Here is a 19,039-nt window from a genome sequence, read left to right as displayed (position 1 = left end):
TCTTCATCTTCATCCCCCTCATACCCCACCTTAAAGTCGTCTTCTTCATCTTCATCCCCCTCACCCCCCTCCTTAAAGTCGTCTTCTTCATCTTCATCCCCCTCATACCCCACCTTAAAGTCATCTTCTTCATCTTCATCCCCCTCATACCCCACCTTAAAGTCGTCTTCTTCATCTTCATCCCCCTCATCCCCCTCCCACAGTTCCCAATGTATATAAAATCCTCCCGAACTATCCCTAATCAGACTGGATTCGATCAGACTGGATTAGTTTAGACTGGATTCGATCAGACTGGATTAGTTTAGACTGGATTCGATTAGACTGGATCGGATCAGACTAGGCTGGGTCGCACTGGCCTGGAATGGACTGGACATGGTCGGACTAGACTAGACTAGATGTATGATTTTCTGTCTGCACGTAAATAAACTCCAATGCTCAAGACCTCTTGACTCCTGAATCTGCCTGTTTGCCGGATTTCTAACAGCACTCATTTGAATCTAGTAAATCTGATACTTGATGCTTTTTTTTGGTGTACCCTTCCACCTAAGCAAAAGCAAATTATATAAACAATCACTCTTTGTGAAAGTGCCTTTCTATCATTACGCAGACCCTGATGGTAACCCTGGCACAGAAAAGCCTGATTTGGTCCGTTTGCTGAAACGTCTTCAGGAAGACTAATGCTTTGACTCATCTGAGTCTTTCTTAATGTACACAAACCTAATTTAGTGCTGTAGCCCTGCCAGCAAATGACTCACAGCTATTGCTTTTCAAAACCAAATGGAGTGTACTGTTTAAGCTTTAAGTCCTTAAGACATGAAGTTCACCCGTGTTGTTCTTTGAATAAATACAGAATTTCTTAACACACTCTTAACAAGCTGGGAGAGTCACTCCAAAGCCTGACCATGGTGGCACAGCAGGTCCCGAACATATCACTTTGGTTTTAATTGGAGCTGCGAATTAACCCACCCGTCCATGGCTCCGCCTAGCACCTTGTGTCGGTAGCATTGCTGGACAGCCGTCACAGTCTGAGGAAAGTGCCGGGTCCCCAGCTTCCCCTACAACTTACAGATGCCTGTGCCAGCCAACAGCGCTCAAAAAGTGATAAGGGGAGAGAGAGCACGGCTGGCCGCTAATGGTAAAGCGGCATGGCTCGGGATACGAATTCTCGGGATTGTAACCCCCCGGGCCATAGTGGTAGTGCATTAGACCCCTAAACTTTACAAAGCAGGGCTCTGGGTGGCTCAGTGGCCTACGCGCTGCCACGCCAGCCTGGGGTGCCATGACTCCTTGCCATCAGCAGCCAGAGTCAGAGAGAGCACAACTGGCCTGGGTGGGTAGATGGCGCTCTCTTCCTTCATCACTTTCAAGCATAGCACAGACGTCTGTTAGCTAGTGTGGCTGCTTCACTACAGCATCTCTAGAACATCTGAGATGCTACCACCCTTCACCCACTGTCACAATCATATCAGAACATTATGACCACCCCGGTTTGGAATGAGCTCGACCCAGGACATCACAGATGCTACGTGACAGAGGGTTTGCTGCAGGTATAAATAGGTGAGCACACCAGTCAGTTGTAGCACAGTGCAGAACCATCATTATAGGCAAATGATGCGATCTGACTGATGTCCAAAAGGGCATGATAACAGGGCACTGGGCAAAGGGTGGTAACATCTCGGCAACTGCTAACTTTATGTGATGTTCTAGAGCTGAAGGAGAATGGGGTAATAATGGACCTATAATTATTAAAGCCTTAATAACTGACCAGCCCTCATTTATATCCTTACTCGTGTTCTAGGACAGTGAATCATTTGGGTACCAAAGGGACCTCATTTAATGAGGCCACAAACTTGCGCACTGGGCTGCCTGATTGTAAATCACGGCCAGCTTTCTCTCCTTCTGTATGAGCTCATCCTGACCACGTCCAGAGGTTTACACAGTGACTCCTGCTGCCTGTCTTGTTAATTAAACATGTCCAGTGGCAGTGTTCTTTAAATGAGACTCTATGAAGGAGATAAGATAGAGCACCTTCTTCCTTATCCTCTGGGGGAATGTCTGCCACAATATCGTCCACAGTGTCTGGGATGGTGTTGCACTGCTCTCCCTGTGGGTCAGAGGAACACAGAAGAACATTACAGCGCATGAGAGCTTCCACCACTGGCTGTCTGATCACTATCTAGCTGAAAGCTGTAAACAAAAGCAGATCCGTGTGGGAAAGTGACTGTGAACTGGCACCGGGCTAAAGGTTTCTGTGTTCCCGCACTTCCCAAAGCTCCGGGACGAGCCTCGTCCCAGTCGACAGGCAGAAATGGAACATCTGTATTCTGGGAGATAACAGTAAGTGCTCTAATGCCTCTGCTGGGGACAGGGAGGTCTATTGGCCTTTTGCAGGATATCTGACAGAAAGGCTGGAAAGAGAAAAGTAACCAAAACCCAGGGAGGCCTAATTGAATCTTTTGTACTGTCTGATTCGTGAGTCATCCCCACATGATTTAAGATGCTTTTGTTATGTTCGGCGGTTTAGTTTTCTCGAACAAATGAAGTGTGCGTGACTCAGCAGTTCCAGTGAAGTCCGTCTCCTCGTAACAGAGTACAGCTGCTCGGGCGAACAATCACAGCACATCAGCCGCTGCTTTAGCAATCACGCAGAAGAGCATGGGACGGATCACGAAGGCGCAGTCTGAGGAAAGAGCTCTTATTTTGCAATGGTTGGGTTGAAAAATCCAGTTCACACTTACACCAGATCTAGCCGCTTAGCCGAGTCAAGGCAAGTTTGCCGTCCAATTTCAGCCTCAAACCCAGACTGAAGACCCTCCTCTTCTGAGAGTACTTGGGTGAAGAGTAGAGTATTATGGTCTCTATATTGAGTCTAAACTTAAATTTTAGTCTATTTAAACTAGCTGAGGTTTCTTGGGTGAACAGTGAAGCACTTTTGTAAGTCACTCCAGATAAGAGCATCTGCTAAATACCGTAAATGTAAATGTAAATGTTTTCTGAAAAAGATTTGTCCTCTCACTGCATTTCCAGGTAGTTCAGACTGCTGAGATCATGGGATGCCTTGTGCTGAGTGCTACTACACAATTTTGGCCCCCAATCTTCCTCTCGCAGGCATGTTTCTGAGATCTGAAAGTCTGAGAGCTGTCGCAGACGTCCTGGTATTTTCGAACATGTTTGAAATTACTGGTGATTAAATGTGGACTACATGTTCCTCCATAACACGCAGCAGGAGCAACAACAAACCCACAATGAGCAGCAGCCAATGGAAGCACGGTTTTGGTACAAGCAACCAAAGCAATAACAAATATGGCCAAAAGGATCAAAGAGGGCTTTTGGAGAAAATCAGCAGGAATACAGACAGAGGCTGCATGCTCAGTGCTGCTATGGTTAAATAAATAAATAAAAAAACACTGAACATGTCTTGAGTGATCGACTACATCACACACAAACGTATCTCCATTTTTATTTGAATTCTTTACTTATTGATTTATTTTTGTTGATGACAAGCAAGCCAAAAGTACCTACCGAAGTAGAGTGTTGTTAAATATAGCATCAAAACAAAAAACAAACAAACATGGAACCAACATACAGCCCTTGTTACACCACAGCCTTAGACAGGGATGGATGAAGGAAAGAAGGGATGGATGAAGGGAGGCAGGGATGGATGGATGAAGGGAAGGAGGGAGGGATGGATGAAGGGAAGAAGGGAGGGATGGATGAAGGGAAGGAGGGAGGGATGGATGGGTGGATGAAGGGAGGGAGGGATGGATAAAGGAGGGATGGATGGATGAAGGGAGGGAGGGAGGGATGGATGGATGAAGGAAGGGAGGGATGGATGAATTGATGAAGGGAGGGATGGATGGATGGATGGATGAAGGGAGGGATGGATGAAGGGATGGATGGATGGATAAAGGGAGGGAGGGATGGATGGATGGATGAAGGGAAGGATGGATGAAGGGAGGGATTGATGGATGCATGAAGGCCGAGAGGGATGGGTGGATGGATGAAAGGAGGGATGGATGGATGCACTAAGGGAGGGAGGGATGGATGAATGGATGGATGAAGGGAGAGATAGATGGATGAAAGAAGGGAGGGATGCATGAAGGGAGGAAGGGATGGATGGATGAATGGATGGATGGACTTCCACTGACTTCCACTGAAAGTTAAGAAGGTGCTTTCCTTCGTGAGTAAAGTTACTATGTCTATATATAGGAAGATACATATTTAAGGCAGTCATAAATAAATGTACAAGCTTCTAGTGGCATGTTGAAGCCCGGATGTGCTCTTCTGCTGCCTGCTGAGGGTGGCTGGTATAAAAGGTCACACTGAGTGCACAAGTGAGCGCACCATCGGCTGAGCACTGCAGAAACGGACTGGTTCTAAAATGTGCTTCACTAAAACAACACCTTAACTACAAGCAGAGCTGCTGGAGACGTGCTCACAGCCCTGGTTGGCCTGGTAAAATCACGGTGTTGCATGCTGCTGTAGCCCAGCAACGTACGCACCTTTCTGGCGATCCTCTCCACCACAACTCGGGCCAGGGGCATGATTGCACCACCATGGGGGTTGTAGAAAGGACTCTGGGGATGGTCCAGGCTGGTGAGGGGCCGGATCCTCTCTTGGGGGTTGGTGGGCTTGTTGGGAGACTGAAAGAAGGGAGAAAAGAGGGAGACGAGAAAGAGAGAGAGAGAGAGAGAGAGAGAGAGAGAGAGAGAGAGAGAGAGATTCACTGTTAGAAGCCATCTGTCAGGGGCTCCCACCTTTCATCTCCATCTGCATCCTTCAGTCTCTCTGTAATATTCCCTCTCTGGGTGATTTATAGCAGTGTTTTCTGTCGGGCCGCTCTGAGAGGCACCTGCCCACTCGCCTCGTTCCGCACTAACAGCTTCACAGAGGCACCGAAAGCAAACACCAACTGTTCCTCTCCGCTAAAGTTTCTGGCAACTTTCAAAAATGAGTCGCTGCTGTTTCGTGGGGGTAACATTACCAATGTAAAGGAAACTCTGCACCTGTTCTTGGTGACCAGCAGGGGGCAGTGTGAGGAATTTCTGACTGAGGTCCAGAGAGCACATATTTACTCTGTAGAGGCTTAAAACATTCTGGTATGAAGCCACTTGTGTAAATACCACATAATCATCTACATATGAGGAAAACACTGCAACTCCCTCACTCCCTCACTCACTCACTCCCTCACTCCATCACTCCCTCACTCACTCACTCCCTCACTCCCTCACTCCATCACTCCCTCACTCCATCACTCACTCATTCCATCACTCCATCACTCCCTCACTCACTCACTCCCTCACTCCATCACTCCCTCACTCCCTCACTCCATCACTCACTCATTCCATCACTCCATCACTCCACCACTCACTCACTCCATCACTTACTCACTCCCTCACTCCATCACTCACTCATTCCATCACTCCATCACTTCATCACTCACTCATTCCATCACTCCATCACTTCATCACTCACTCATTCCATCACTCCACCACTCACTCACTCCATCACTTACTCACTCCATCACTCCATCACTCACTCATTCCATCACTCCATCACTCCCTCACTCACTCATTCCATCACTCCCTCATTCCATCACTCACTCATTCCATCACTCCATCACTCCCTCACTCCATCACATCATCACTCCATCACTCCCTCACTCACTCACTCCATCACTTACTCACTCCATCACTCCCTCACTCCATCACTTACTCACTCCATTACTCCATCACTCCCTCACTCCATCACTCACTCATTCCATCACTACATCACTCCCTCACTCTCTCACTCACTCATTCCTCCACTCCATCACTCACTCATTCCATCACTCCCTCACTCCCTCACTCCATCACTCCCTCACACCCTCATTCCCTCTTAATCTCACGTTTTCCTGCCCTCACTCACCCATTCATTCCCTCATGCCCTCACTCATACTGTCATCATTTCATTCACTCATTTACTTATTCCCTTATTCAGTTCCTCACTTTCTCCCTCCCTCCCTCTCTAACTTTCTTATTTATCACCCTTCCTCACTCATCCCCTTCTTGGGCAAGTCATTCCCTCACTTATTCCCTACTTCCCTTACTCATGCACTTATTCCCTCGTTTACTCCTTTCTTTACATGCCTGTTTTCTTACACACTCACCCCTCTGTTGGCTCAGGTATTCACTAATTTGTTCCCTCACTCTGTTCCTCATTCATGTGCTACTCCTCTCACTCAGTCACTCATAATTCTTGCATCTTCCGTTCGTCACTCCTTCATTCCCTCATGCCTTTATTTCTTCCACTGTCACTCCCTTCCTCACTTCCTCCTTCCTTCACTCACTTTTTAATTGCCCCTCACTCACTTCCTTCTTGGCTCAACTGTTCACTCACTCACTAACTCTTTTTTTCTTACTGCTCACTCCTTCATTCCCTCATTTGACCCTCTCTTCATTTCCTCTCCTTTTATCACTTATTCATTACTTCCTTCACTCACTCACTTGTTTACTCTTTTTCTTCCTTCTTCATGCCCTCATACCCTCTCTTGCTTATTCCCTTATTCCCACCCTCACTTCCTTCTTCCCTTACTTGTAATTGTCCCTCCCTCACTCACTCTCTTCTTGGCTCAACTATTCACTCACTCATTCACTATTTATCTCACTTCTTCCCTCCCTCCCTCACTCACTCCTTCATTTCCTCACTCATTCTGTCATTTCTTCTCTCCCTCCCTCCCTCACTCCTTCCCTCCCTCACTCACTCCTTCATTCCCTCCCTCATTCAGTCATTTCTTCCCTCCCTCACTCACTCTCTTCCTGGCTCAACTGTTCACTCCCTCACTCACTCACTCCCTCACTCGCTCACATATCCCTCCCTCTGTTTGTTGTCCTCCTGCTGTGTGTTGATTCACGAGCAGTAAACAAAAATAAAATGCAAAGCTGTTGAATCGGCGCTACACCAGCACTCCCACACTCCACTCATACACACCATCACAGCCTGCAGTCCTCACAGTCCACACACACACACACACACACACACACACACACACACAAACACACACACACACACACACATACACACACCTCCCTGTCATAATCATAAGTCTGTCTGACTGTGGATAAAAGTGAGTGACAGTTTGCTGTTGTATTTCCTCTCACAGCTCTTTGGACTATGAAACACTAACCTTCAATTAAGAGATGCCAGATTAGCAGCTTCCTCTAAAAGCCTCCGTTTCCATTCATCTCTTCATGCATTTTAAAAACGCATATTTAAAAGGCTCATTCTGATGTTTTGGATTGACCATCATGACAAATATTAATGCAGTTCAGACGAACTTCAGAGCGCAATAACAATGAATTTATTATAGCTATAATTATGAATTATAGTAATATAAACTTAATATAGCTATATATATATATTTATGATAGCTATATAATACATTACTATACATATATATACTAACTAACAAAATCAAGGTAGTCTACCTTCTGGAGTCCTACCTCCAGTCTACCTAGCAAGACTGAATGATTGGTAGACAGTCAATTTATTAGATTGATTGTAGAAAAAAAACATATAATATAATTTCAATTATAGCTCTATGGTAAATGTACTAAATAAAAATATACAGTATAATATATAAAAAATATATTTGTTATAGTATATAACAAACACTACATATATAACAACAATAATATATATATATAAACTAACAAAATAAAGGTATTCTCAGATGAAACAGTAACTTCTACCTGGCAAGGCTGACAGTGATTTCAATTTATATATTTATTAAACAAGACATAAATATGATAAAACAATAATTAAAAAATTATAAATATATATAATATAATATAAATATCAATTTAAAATAAAATGTGTTTTTGTTATCTGCGTAGTTTGTGGTGTATGGGTGTTTGAGTGCTGACCTCATACGTGACCCCACTGTCTGTCCCTGCGTCCCAGGGATGCAGGTCTTTGACCAGTCTCTGCACCCAGCCGCACTCCTGTGTACACAGGTTCTCCCCTGAAAGACCCACGTTCCAGTCAGGGCTTGGACCCAACATGGTCAGGAAAGACATGAGGTGATGCACTCGGTCCACCGAAAACTCTGCAGATGGAGCTGCACGGCTGAGAGAGAGAGAGAGAGAGAAAGAGATAGAGAGTCTACATGTAAAGCACTAAACAATGTTAAGAAAAGGCCACAGTACTGCTGTTACAGTAACACACAATAGTGCCACATTTTGAAGAAAATTAAGTACAAATACATCATTTTTCTCAGTTGCAAGTTATACCTACCTGGTCACTGGTCATTTCCAGAGGTGTTGAGTAACGAATTACAAATACTTTGTTATCTTACTTAAGTAGAAATGTTGGTTATCTATACTTAGTAATTACATTTTACTTCTATTTCTCACATTTTCACCCAATTATCTAAACTTTCTCCTCCTTACATTTTAAAAACAGCCTCGTTCCTCCTATTTCATTTCCCTTTGTTTTCATTCCGGCTCTAAACCCTCTCCAGATAAATCTCTCCATCTAGAAAGTGTGAGTCTGATCGTGGTTGGATGAGAAGTATAAACAGACACCATTCTGACTCCCTATTGGTTTATAAGAGATCCATCACACCTGCACACGTCCTGTCCCTCTCCAGCGAGCTCACAGCAGACGTCTGTAGTCTAGTATGAAGACTGTGTCCGTGGCAGAGACTCAAGAGAGCTGCAGTGAAACGTCCCGACTGAGCCCCACATTTACACTCCAATAAAGCTTATTGATCACACGCCTCTGAAGTCTGACTTTCTGCAGCTTTACAGAACTTCTAGACAACGACTCCTCATATTTTCCTCCATGAAGCTCATGTTAATGCTCAGTAGAGCACAGAGACGCTCCTTTAATAGAGCTGATATTACTGAAATGCTTCATTTTCAATGGGCAGATCTGCAGCTGAAACAGGAGCCTAGTGCAGCCCAACATTTTTAACATCAACATTTTAATAGAACATTCTCCTCATTATGACTTTTTTTTTTTTTAGTAGTGCACTATAGACCCCTGTGGCGCGGCCTAAGCTTTCAGCCATTACTTTTACTTTTCTACTTGAAGTCGTTCTGAAACCAGTACTTTTACACTTTTACTGGAGTAAAAAGCTTCGGTTGATACTTCAGCTTCTATAGAAGTCTTTTAAACCCTCCTATCTCCACTTCTAGTACCATTTCATGATGGGTTGACACATAACAGAATGCAAAGGGACTAAAGCTTTTGTCTACAGAGCTTCTATTGGGAATACTGTCATTGTCACGCAAAACATTCAATGAATGCATCAACAGAAATGCTCTAAAATTACATTTTCCATTAAGGTTTTTTCCCTCTGTTGTAAAGATGCCACTTTAGAGATACAAGGTCTTTGCATAACGGCGACAATGTGTTACTTTTGTACTTTTGTTATGAAAAAAACATCACTGAATACATTTAGGACAGTGTATTTAGTATTCTGACAGCAATACTTTTCAACAATACTATACTTTTTACACCTACAGGAATCTTTAGGACATCCCTTTCCTGTACGGTGCTCCTCAGCACTCAGCAACCGTTATTTTATGTGATGTTTTATAAATATTATTATATATTTTAATAATTCCCTTATATAACGTATTACTTAATCATTTAGATGGACCTTTAATATTCATCCTCTTTAGTTAGGTCACAGTGACGGGGTGTGTGTGTGTGTGGGGGGGTGTTTTCTGTTGGAGATTGCTGTAAGTGTCAGAGAAGCTTCTCTGCAGTTCTGCGAGCGGTCCCGGGGTCGAAAGAGTTGAGCTATGAGATACCAAGCTATCTGAGTGAAGTACCCGTAACCTCTCCTCCGTATAGCCAGCGCGTGCCTCCTCTATACAGCCGTATACAGGTCAGAAGAACCTTTCTCCAACCAGCCGTTTCTTCTCGTTCACCTTTTCAGAGACTACGAGACACAGAAGGACTGATTTCTGTGCTTCAGAAGGACACGGTGACATTAGATAAGGATCAAATCATGTGCTCTTCTTTAAGCCGTGGGAACTGCCAAAGAGGACCCCTCCCCTCACAGCCATGGGAGCTGAACAACATGTTGATTGGACACTGCTGATGCCAGTCATACTGATAGATATGCTTGTAGCGATGTTGGACGAGGACCGTAGCTGTGGTAGCAATGTTGCACGTGGCCTGTAGACGTAGTAACGATTTTGGACCGTAGCTAAATCCGCGGTACAGATGTAGCCTGTAGCCGTAGTAGCCTGTAGCCGTAGTAGCAATTTTGGACGAGGCCTGTAGTCGTTGTAGCGATGTTGGACGAGGACCGTAGCCGTGGTAGCGATGTGGGACGAGGCCCGTAGCCATGGTAGTGATGTTGGACGAGGTAGCAACGTTGGACGAGGCCTGTAGTCACGGTACCAATGTTGGGCGAGGCCCATAGCCGCGGTAATAATTCTGGGCGAGGCCCATAGCCATGGTAGCCATGTTGGACATGGCCCATAGTTGCGGTACCATTGTTGGACGAGGCCCAAAGCCACGGTAGCGATGATATAGTTGTGGCCAAACTAATAATCAGTGCTAGATCCCCACGAAATTAAGCCCTCCTAACGAACAGATCTATAGACCCAAGTTCGGTTAGCTAATTGTGCTAGGAAACCAGACCCAGCCTGGGTTTGAAAGCGCTCCATGCTCCGTGTCTCTGTGGAAAAGCCACCGATACGTCATGTGTTCAGAGCCGTTCAGCCCTGCAGTGGAAAGGCGACCACTGTTAGCTGGGGAAGCAGGTTAGATGAACTAGTGGAATTAAAGCTGATTGCTTTAGCTGTAATTAAAGCTGGTACTTTCCAAATCCCACCGGGGGGCCCGTACCAACCAGGGACCAGCCACGGCAAATGCCTCTGGTGGAACCCGTACTCGCTGAAGGGTTAATAATGCCAGAAACCAAGACAAAGAAAGACGGAAACAAAGAAGAGGATGGGAATTGAGAGAAAAGAGAGAGAGAGAGAGAGAGAGAGAGAGAGAGAGGATTAGAGTGAAATATAAACAGATGTTTGAGGCATGTAATGCGAGCCACTGCTCCGAAGCAGATAAAATTGAAATCTTTTGTCACGTTCTGATCTGATTTAGAAGACAGGGGTCAAGGGGGTAGCTGAATGGGACGGATGTTTACACAAAGCGCGCTCTGCATGTCTCTGATGGGTGGTGTGGCGGCTGATTGTGTGCTATAGTGTAATTTCTACAGAGATAGCGCTCCGTAAGCCAGCACAGATGGTAATTAATCAAGTTAATTGCCCTGATTAGAAGCCATCTCCAAAGCAACTGTTGCCACTACAGCAGTGCAGGCTGAGGCCTGGAATAGGCACTGCTTGACTCTATCGATTAACAACCATAAAATATTCATCATCTGCCTTCTGACTCCCACAGCCAGCACTTCACAAGCCAACGCTTCAAAACGCGAGTGCTCTTCCTTCTCTCTCACACACATGCACACACACACAATGCACTTGTTGTGTGTGTTCATACATACACACACACACACACACTCACACACAGTCATATCAGAATATTATGACCACCTACCTAATAGTGGGAATAACCAGCCTTGGCTTGGATGACACTAGCAAGACGCCATGGTATGGACTGTATCAGGTGAAGAGGTTAGCTGCTCCACAGTGGCAGGTTGGGCCGTTGGGAGACACTCAATGTGCGGGACGTCCATTCTCAGGACACCTTCACTACAGTGGCTCTAGAACATCTCATGCAGTTAGCGGCTTCTGAGGCTCTACCCTCCTTAGCTCACTGTCACGGTCATATCAGAATATTATGACCACCCTTGGTTCGGAATGAACTGGGCCGGGGACGTCACAGATGCCACATGACAGGGTTTGCTGCATGTGTAAGTAAGCGAGCACACCAGATAGCTGTAGCAAAGTGCAAATGATCGTCATGGGTGAAGGAAGAGATCTGACTGACGTCCAAAAGGGCATGATAATGAGGTGGTAGGGTGGTCTCGACATCTCAGAAACCGAAAACTTTGTGGGATGTTCTAGAGCAGCCATAGGAACATTAAGAGCCTCCCAACAGCATAACGGTGCTGCCCCCCACGGCGAGTGGTACAGAGCAAGTGGTAATCGACTCATTTGACTTTTTATTATTCCTTAGTTTTCTCCCTTTCTCTGGGATTTAACGACCCCTAGTGTTTTGGTGCTGAACTGCAGCCAAAAGCAGCTAAAAAAGCACTTTGTAAATAATTAGTAGGTTATTTGTTCTCTGCTGATGGATTTCTGCTGAGGAACGCAGATGGTGAGGTATATCGGTGTGTGGGGAGTCTTCTCCTGGCACAGTTTAGGCCATTAATACCAATCAATCATTGCTTGAATGCCACAGACTATCTGCTATCAACCTATTGCTGACCATGTGCATCCCTGCATGGCCACAGTTACCTCATCTTCTATTGGCTACCTCCAGCTCCAGCATGGTGATGCACCACATCTCGAAGCAAAAGTCATCTCAAACTGGTTTTATGAACAATGGACAATGGGTTCAGTGCTCATCCATGCCATTTCCTAGTCATCGGATGTGAATCCAGTAGTATGTACATATTTGGGAGGTGCTTCTGGTAAATCTGTAGAATCTGCGAGATGCAATCATGGACATGGACCAGAATCTCCAACATTTTCCAGCATGCCACGAAGAACTAAAGCCATTCTGAAAGCAGAGGAAGGTCCTACCCACGGAAATATGCATTACCGAATGTCCTAACAAGGTGGTAAAACAAGCGCACTGCACAGCTGCACACACTCACTCTCACTTTCAGAGCAGATAGGGAAGGTGGCAGTTGTTTGATGGGAATGAACTGGACCTGGTGGCTGTGGATGTAAATCCAGGCTAGTTCACACGCCTGCAAACACAATGAGTGTGCCAAGAGGGGCAGTGTTCCCACACACCGTTCATGCTAGAGCATAACTAACCATGACTGTACCTGAGCATTCCTCCAGAGGCCAGCCCGGAGTTAAAGGGGGGCAGCTGAAGATTCCGGGCTAAGGTGCACCAAAGCCCGACAGCGAGAGGAAATGCATTGCACATCAAAAGCGGAAGCCCTCCCTTTATCTCGGAATAAAACGCCACATAAAATATTAAGCGCCTCATTAACGGACGTGGGGAAACATCCACATGCCCAGCAGGTGCCCTTTGGAAATCTGTTTCCACCTCCCCCAACTCCCCCAACTCCCCCACCACCGAATTTCAGAACCATGGCAGGCAGCGCAACAGCTGTGCTTCACCTGCGACTTTAACACAAACCCCACACACTGTATCTTGTCACTCACTATCCCACCACCTCCACCAGCCTGGGCTGTTCACACAATGCCGGTTGGATCTCCCTGGATTCATGCTGCTGCTGCTGCTGCTGCTACATTCTGACCCCATCAGACCAGGCTGAGTTTCTCCAGTTTTTTGGTGAGCTTGTGCTGAGCCGCTGCAGCCTCAGCTTTCTGTTCTTGGATGACAAAAGTGGAACCCGACGTGGTCTTATGCTGCTCTAGCTCATCCTCCTCAAGATTTGATGTTGTGCTGGGGCTTCTAAGATGCTTTTCAGCTCACCACAGCTGTACAGAGTGACTATTTTTGTATATGGTCACAACACAACATTTAAAGCTTATATATGATATTCTGCACATTTACACTACACATACTGCCGCTTCCGCTTTTCCAAAAACTACCTGGTATCTCCAAAATGTCACCTTTACAAGAACAAAGAAAGTTTTATATTTTAAAAGCAAAATCAGTATAAGTATTTTATTTTAAAACAAAAATAATTTATAAAAAAAACATTAAAAAAAATAATTTTATATAAGTAATTTTTGAGCATTTCTATTGGTCCATTAATCATGAAATTATGACACAATCTATAAAACAACAGCTAGATTCACACTATGTCAAAAAGGTAAAAATGGCATAAATGGAGGTACAAGGTTTTTGCATGACAGCAACGTCTACACTTTTAAAAATACAGATGGCAGGAGGAATAAAAGAGCCAAATTTGTTTTACAGTACCGTTTTTGTAAAAAAACAAGTGTCCAAAACGATCCTTTAACGTCGTAGACCCGTGAAATTGTGACTGTACCACGTCTATTGTGTCTAATCTATACGATATAATATAATATATCTATATAATTCTATATAATATCTCACCATCACTTTACCAGAGGAAGAAAAAAGACTTCAATCTTCAAGACACAATCTACAAAATAACTGCTTTACATTATGTCAAAAAGTAAAAAATGGCATTAATGGAGTTACAAGGTTTTTGCATAACAGCAATGTCTACACTTACAGGTAAGAAAAATACAGGTAAAAAATACAGGTAAATACAGGTCAAAAGAGGGTTCTTTGCCCAATGCCATGAGAATCACTTTTTATTCTGTAAAAAAGACAAAACTATTTTATAGTACCGTTCTTGTGAATGTGTGAAGAACCTTGTTAAAGAACCTCCACAAGTAAAATGTCTAATTTAAACATCTTGCCGTCAAACCTTGCATCTCTAAACTTTAACTATTTAATAAAAAATAATTATCAATGGAGTCAATATAAAATGATTTTGGAGCATTTCTATTGGTCCATTTACCATGACATTTGCACAAATATTTATTTTTGACATGATGTTAAAAAGAAAAAAATGGAGATACAAGGTTAGTGCATGACAGCAATGTCTACAATTTTAAAACACAGATCGAAAAAGGGATAAAGGAAACCCTTTTTTTAGAGTACTGTTTTTGTAATGAACCAAGTTTCCAAAAAGATTCTTTAAAGTTGTAGAACCATTAAATTGCAGCACATGGTTTTTGCATGACAGCAACGTCTACACTTTTAAAAATACAGGTCAAAAGAGGGTTATCTGCCATAATGCCATGAAAGAGCCACTTTTTGTTCCGTAAAAAATACAAATCTTTTTTACAGTACCATTTTTGTAAATGTGTAAAGAACCAAGTTTCCAGAAAGATCCTTTAATGGTGTAGAAATGTGAAATTGCGACTGTCCCACGTCTTTAGTGTCTAATCTCAATATCTTACCGTCACTTTACAGGAGGATTTAATGGAAGTCATTGTGGAGCATTTCTATTGGTCCATTCATCATGAAATTATGACACAATATTCAAAACTAATTTTGGCTAAACAGTGACATATATATATATATATATATATATATATATATATATATATATATATATATATACAATATACAGTATACAGTATGTTGAAAGTCAGCTGTTTATTTCTATCTACATCTAATAAACTCTGTGTTGTTAAGGAATGACCATGGACCTTTCCATGCTGGCTGAAGATGGATAAATGTGATACTGTGATTTAAGGATTCGTGGCTGACTGCTGAGGTAAGAGCTGAAGGCGCTTGAGGCGCTGTGTGACAGCAGAACCGAGAAAGGAAAGGACACTGGGCATACTCACATGTTGAGAGGCTGCCAGGCAGGCCACTGAGCTTTAGTCTTGATAACTGTCATAACGTCATCACCCTGAGAGAGCGAGAGAGAGCGAGAGAGCGAGAGAGCGAGAGAAAGAGAGCGAGAGAGAGAGAGAGAGAGAGAGAGAAAGAGAAGAGAGGCTATATTTAATCATCAGGGGGTGTTTAAGATTCGCATATCTGTGGCAGGAAAGCGAGATAAGTCCACCGTGCTCAACAGCAGCGGACAGCAGCAGACATTAAGCTACAGGCACACACAGCTGTCAAGCTCAGTGTGTGTGACATGTGCTTTTCTGCCCAAGGACTGGATGTTCCAATGACAGGACTGAGCTGGAGAAAAGCAAAATGGGAACAACGGTACGAACATTTCACCAAAACCAGTCACAGCTTTCAGTAATATCACAGTACTGTGCAAAAGGTACACAGCAAATAATACGACAAATAGGACTGATGGACCCTGGAGCAGTATCTCCACTGGGTTTAATAGTCAGACACTTTTATAGTTGGTTTATTGATATGAATACGAAACTATTGGCAATATTAAAAGGACTTGCTGGTGAACATGTGCTGTCCTGGTGTGTGCTTTGTGTCTTGGTGAAGACTGTAGAAAAAAAACAACACTGATTTCATATGGCTCCTTTAATTCATCTTTAACCCCTTAATGCAAGGCCCATTAACTAAGCTGTACTACTCTGTACACACTGGTGGGGCGATTCTCTGGTCATAGACGTTTGCAATAACACCTTTGGCCCACCGGCTGGCAATTGGCTGCTTAAGGGGTTCAAGGCTTGTCCCGAATGCTCAGGTCCGCATCTGGGACTGATTCGGGGCTCATTTTGGGGGCAGGGCCTTATTATCACTGGTTTGCTTCCACACAGAAGAGTTACATTTGAACCGTGGAGCAATTATGCAATTTCAAACTGCATTTTTTTGCAGCATTTCTTTGCAGTTCTTTCATTTATTGATTTTCCTTATTAACACCCAAAGATTCTGACATTCTGACATGGCGTGTGCTTGCTTTTTTACATGGGTTTCATCTTTAGCTTGTAAGGTAGGCTGGTTTTTAAATATACTTTTAACTAGATTCTGCTAATACTCTTGTCTTAGGGTTAACATAGAAGCTTGGTGCTCATTAGTTGAGGTTCCTGCTTCTTGGCTTCCTGTAGCTGCTGTAACCCGCATCAGATTCAAAACCTCTGTACTTGATGGCGATGGTCAAAAGCCGGTCCTCACCAAGAGCCCTTCGAGCTTCAAGTACGGCTCGGCTCGACCCGCCTTCCTTTAAGATCCATGAAAGACGAGCGTCCAGACATTTTTCTGTCCTGCTCCGAAGTGGTGGAACGAACTTCCCCTGGGAGTCCAACGCTCGCTGTCTTCAAACCCAGACTGAAGACCCTCCTCTCCTTACTGACTTGTCTTTAGTAGAGTCTAAGCTTAGAGGTATTTTTGAATTGTAGTCTATTTAAACTAGCTGAGGTTCTTCTTGGGTAAATAGCAAAGCACTTTTGTAAGTCGCTCTGGATAAGAGCTAAATGCCTTAAATGTAAATGTAAATGACCTTCTAATTCGGGATTTGTTCAGTTTACGAGACCACTCAGATCCATCATTATAAGAGCAGGGCTGTGAACAATCCCGTGCTTTATAAAACATCATGAATCTGACCTAGGCGTTTTGTTTTGAGCTTTTTAAAGACTTTTATCTCCCGCAACAAATTTATAAAAGTTCAGTTTGGAAAGTATTCGGCAGATCTTGGCCAATGAGGCCCAGTGTCTTTACTGAGGAGCCCTCACAGAAGTGTGGGCTTACTTCCACTGTGAGCTTTTAAACTGATGGTAACTGTACACAGGTATTGGAACTATTCAACCTTGAAATAGGGTGATTATCACTGGGTTTCACGCAGTGCTATATTATTAAAACAATAAGGGGCCAATCACTAGTCAGAAAACAACTCATTATGGTCATTAGGGTTATATAATATGTCCGTGATGCAGCGGAAAAGCAGCCTTTTAACACACTGAATAAAATAGCAGGGTGATAAAAAAAGAGAAGAACTGGTTTTGTGAGTGTGTTAGTGTGTGTGTGTGTGTGTGAGTGTGTGTGTGTGTGTGTGTGTGTTTGTTACTCTGACCTCAGTTTGGTTTTGCCTAAATGCAGCTTTCTAAAGTTGTGTGAACTGGATGGGAATACTCTGAGACAGGCCCACGTCACCATGACCCAGAACAGACTCTCCACTCCACCGGCTATGCTCTTGTCACACACACACACACATACACACACACACACACACACAGTAGTGATGCATGAAAGAGTGTATGTGGAATGTCTGTGGTTGGCCCTTGAGACGTCTGATCAGTCTGACATCTAAAATCAGAGAGACGAAACTGAAGTAGGCAGTGTTTCCTCAGTGAGAGCCACGTTCACATCACAATATGAGATTATATAAAAACTAGCATAGAGAGGGTTTGAGAATGACCAAATATTACCTACTGTATGGTATATAGTACGCTAATGGTGGGGAGATATCTATGTTTGTCATGGTAGGGATGCAACAGTACAATGCATTAATACAGTACTGTATGATATTGCATGGTATTGTATTTTAGTAAAGTTGCAAATCAAGACACTACTACATCATACTGAATACAGAACACAGCACAAATACATGTAACACAAAAAAGACCAATCATAGGAAACCTGCCGACAACCAACACCGATCCGACCCAGGGCCAAACCAGGCGTATTTTAATGGATCAGGCATTGGCTAATTTGATCCCATTCCAGTTCCGACATCTTTGTTTGAACCACGGCAGCACCCAGCCGGCTGCAGCAGCAGCAGTGCGGACCTTCTCAGAAGGTAAATAAAGGAGTTGAGGTTCTGCAGTGTGGAGCTATTTTACAGTGGAACCTGAAAACAGACCATAATATCTGACCCTTTATATAAAACTCTCACTGAAATGCTCTGTTTTACCAGCGGGAGAACCGGACAACCGCTCGCCTTTCTCTGTTTATACACCAGAAAACCGAGTGGAGGCTAACGCTAATGCTAACACACACACACACTATAGAAACCCAAATCACACACAACACATTCACCCACTATAAACCAGTTATTACACACCAGTAGACCAACAACCACAAATACCAGTCCATCACAAATACTTGAAGTGATTAGACTGCAGTGTTGTAAAGGAGCTGGGAGCTGATTGGTCAGGGAGGAGAGTCAGACTGGATTAGAAGATATTAAACACTATAAAACATCATTTTAAGAAAAGTCTCGACTAAACTAAATCAGTCAGTCCAGAAGGTCTGATTATAGAAACTGAGACTGAAAATAAAGGATTTTACTGATCTGATTAATCAGCAGCTCGTCTGATCTGAACTATGGGGCTGGATTATTGATACTCAGCATTAAGGGACTTGAATCAGATTGTGGGGTAGTCAGATAGGGGTAGTCCTTTCAACTACCCCTATATGAAAACTAGACATCACAGTGCAAAACGTTCTACAGGAGGACACCATGTGGCAGAACACCAACAACATCATCATAACTTAGGCCAGTAATGCAAGAGCTGCTTCATGGAGA

The 19,039-nt window shown here is 43.8% G+C and overlaps 1 protein-coding gene across 2 annotated transcripts in view; it reads right to left on the bottom strand.

Moving 5' to 3' along the window:
* spon1b (spondin 1b) overlaps window positions 1-19,039 on the bottom strand; it is a 113,284-nt gene that overhangs the window by 16,025 nt on the left and 78,220 nt on the right. For both annotated transcript variants that reach the window (XM_072663909.1, XM_072663910.1), the window contains exons 7-10: window positions 15,444-15,508; window positions 7,905-8,106; window positions 4,503-4,643; window positions 2,029-2,104 (exon numbers count right to left, since the gene is read on the bottom strand). In XM_072663909.1, the coding sequence (XP_072520010.1) occupies window positions 2,029-2,104; window positions 4,503-4,643; window positions 7,905-8,106; window positions 15,444-15,508 (484 nt within the window). The remainder of the gene's footprint in view (window positions 1-2,028; window positions 2,105-4,502; window positions 4,644-7,904; window positions 8,107-15,443; window positions 15,509-19,039) is intronic.

This window comes from Salminus brasiliensis, chromosome 19 (genome assembly GCF_030463535.1).
Source record: "Salminus brasiliensis chromosome 19, fSalBra1.hap2, whole genome shotgun sequence".
NCBI classification, from domain to species: domain Eukaryota; kingdom Metazoa; phylum Chordata; class Actinopteri; order Characiformes; family Bryconidae; genus Salminus; species Salminus brasiliensis.
Note: the sequence above shows the minus strand (reverse complement) of the source record. Positions and strands in the feature narration are given on the sequence as shown.